Here is a 2,664-nt window from a genome sequence, read left to right as displayed (position 1 = left end):
TAAAAGGACAATATTTATAAATTAATTAATATTTAGAGGGTATTAATAACATTTACAAAAGTTTTGGGGATGGAATATGGATCCCATGCATGAAGAAACACAAAAGTAAGATTAGTGATAATATTTACACACATACACAATATAAGAAGTTTTAACAAACTAGCTTAAGAAAGAAAAAATACAATTTTAAAGTAAGTTGTCTTTTTCTCCATTCACAACCAAGGGCCTATGGGCTTTATCTTGTAGCTTAATTTATTATTGGCCTACTTCGGGCCCTGTAATTATTCTTATCTATAAATTTAAATTTACCTTTAAAAAAAAAACCAAGGGAGCCTAACGGGTCTTCATTGCTCTTCTAATGCATGAATTAGGAAAACACGACAATGGAGAACACCGACAACACAAGAAGACATGTTAATGAGAGAGGGGAACAAATTTCAATTGATATACAAGACTCCATTAACAAAAGGATAAATAACCTGCCTCCACTGCCAAATGATTGTAGTATCTTTAGAATTCCCAAGAGAATGCGCGAAATGAATGAAAAGGCTTACACACCTCAGGTGGTTTCTATGGGTCCATTTCATCGCGGCAAAATACACTTACAAGCCATGGAAGAGCTTAAACCGAGATACTTGCAGTCATTCCTTAACCGTACTTATCGCATGAGTTTGAACAGTTGTATAAAAACGTTAAAGGAGTGGGAAAAGAGAGCTCGAAGTTATTATTCAGAAACCATTGGGATTAGCAGTGATGAATTTGTGGAAATGATGCTTTTAGACGGTTGTTTTATCATTGAGGTCTTTTGGAGGTTGTATCATCGTAAAAATAAAGAACCGGATTACTTAGATAGGCAAATTTACATGAGTGATCTATGCAACGACATGATCTTACTTGAAAATCAGCTTCCCTTCTTTGTTCTCAATGATCTCTTCGACCTAGCCTTCCCTCCTAGCCCTTGTCAATCCTCTTCCTTCCTCATGTTTTCCATCAGGTACTTCGGAATGACTGATATTGTCAGAGATAAAAACCCGTCATTTTCAAGTTCTGAAGTAAAGCATTTTGTTGATTTGTTGAGGTTATGTCACCTACCATCATCTCTAAGGTCACTTCCTCAAGGTGACATTGATTTTGTGCCGATACCCAATGCAACAAAGCTTCAAGAGTCGGGAATTAAGTTTAAGAAGGGCTCGAGCTATCGCTATCCTGACATAGCACAAACAAGCGAGAATGTGTTGGAAATCCCCCCGTTGGTCATAGCTAACTGGACTGAACCTTTGTTTAGAAACCTCATGGCGCTAGAGCAATTTCAATATCCATTTAATAGTTATATAATAGATTATATATTTTTTATGGATAACCTTATTGATTCCGCTAAAGATGCAGATTTACTTATCAAAAATAAAATTTTTGGTAACTACCAAGGCGACGGCTCTACAGTGGCAACCCTTTTTAATAGTTTAACTAAGGAAGTGAATTTGTATTGTCCCAACTACTACTTTTATGATATGAGTGAAAAACTGGATAAGTATTGCAGCGATCCAAGGCACGAGTGGAAGGCGACATTAAAACATGATTATTTCAGTACTCCATGGAGAACGGCTTCCACCATCGCTGCAATTATCCTGCTTGGACTTACTCTTATACAAACTATATGTTCTGTACTTTCCTTTTAGGTCAAAAATAATTTTGTATTTCCGTTATGCAGTGCACTAATTTTAATTTACATCACCAGTTCTGACGAGTTGTGTAGTTTTCAAAATTGATGTTGTCTTTCCAATGTGGCGTTATGCAAACTTTTCACTTTTTGTGGTTATTATAGATAGGCAAAATGACCAGTGAAAGAAATTTCATAGTCTCCATCATGAATGGTACTAGGGTTTTGTTTTTTTTCCTTTCAAGGTTCATTCTGGCCCGCCTCTTGTAAACCCTCTACACCACGTCCATTTCTCTCTTTCATAGGCTGATCTTTCTCTCCCACTTTCCTAAAATAAAAAAATAAAAATATTTTTTCTCATACTATGAACCAGACATAAAAACCGTTATAAATCCATCAAACATTAAAAGATGGTTGGATACCTTACCCCTGAGGACATGAACCCTAATTGAATTTGAAGAAGATGTTGATTTTCCGCAACAATCTATCTGTCCGCGTACACACAACCTGATCGTCACTTATATATATATAATATACACTTACACAACCGATCTCACTGTAATTTAAATTTAGGATTCACAAAAACACATTACAGTACTATCATCTAAGTTGTTCGTCAATAAAAAAAATGTATATATTTATCAATCACAGTAAAATTCAGTTTTTCCAACTTAATTTTGTTTTTCATAAAACAAGCCATAATCCAGTATACGCATTGTGGATGTTATATTTGAATTTTTAACTTTGGCTTTCTATTAAAATGGAGTAGAAACACAAAAAAACAAAGATCCTATTGAGCATCTAGCTTTCAATTTCTTCACTCAGTAGCATTGATCGAATCAAGAATTATAATTTTGTGGTAAGAGCCTATTTTTTCGTGTGGCAGTTATATTTTAGCTTTCAATTACTTCACTCAGTAGTAGTGATCGAATCAAAGTATTATAATTATTACAAGCAATCCACTTCGCAACTTTATAATTATTAAAATAAATTAGTCTAATTAATCA

General features: G+C 34.4%; 1 protein-coding gene across 1 annotated transcript; it reads left to right on the top strand.

Annotated features, from left to right (window-relative positions):
• Positions 1-383: 383 nt before the first annotated feature.
• Positions 384-1,676, top strand: LOC132309375 (UPF0481 protein At3g47200-like). Its single transcript, XM_059807692.1, has one exon. It carries the CDS (start codon positions 384-386, stop codon positions 1,674-1,676), a length of 1,293 nt encoding a protein of 430 aa, XP_059663675.1.
• The last annotated feature ends 988 nt before the right edge of the window (positions 1,677-2,664 follow it).

Source organism: Cornus florida, unplaced genomic scaffold (genome assembly GCF_030987335.1).
Source record: "Cornus florida cultivar Cherokee Brave unplaced genomic scaffold, ASM3098733v1 CherokeeBrave_3.0.0_Hap2_Chr05, whole genome shotgun sequence".
Lineage (NCBI taxonomy): Eukaryota > Viridiplantae > Streptophyta > Magnoliopsida > Cornales > Cornaceae > Cornus > Cornus florida.
Note: the sequence above shows the minus strand (reverse complement) of the source record. Positions and strands in the feature narration are given on the sequence as shown.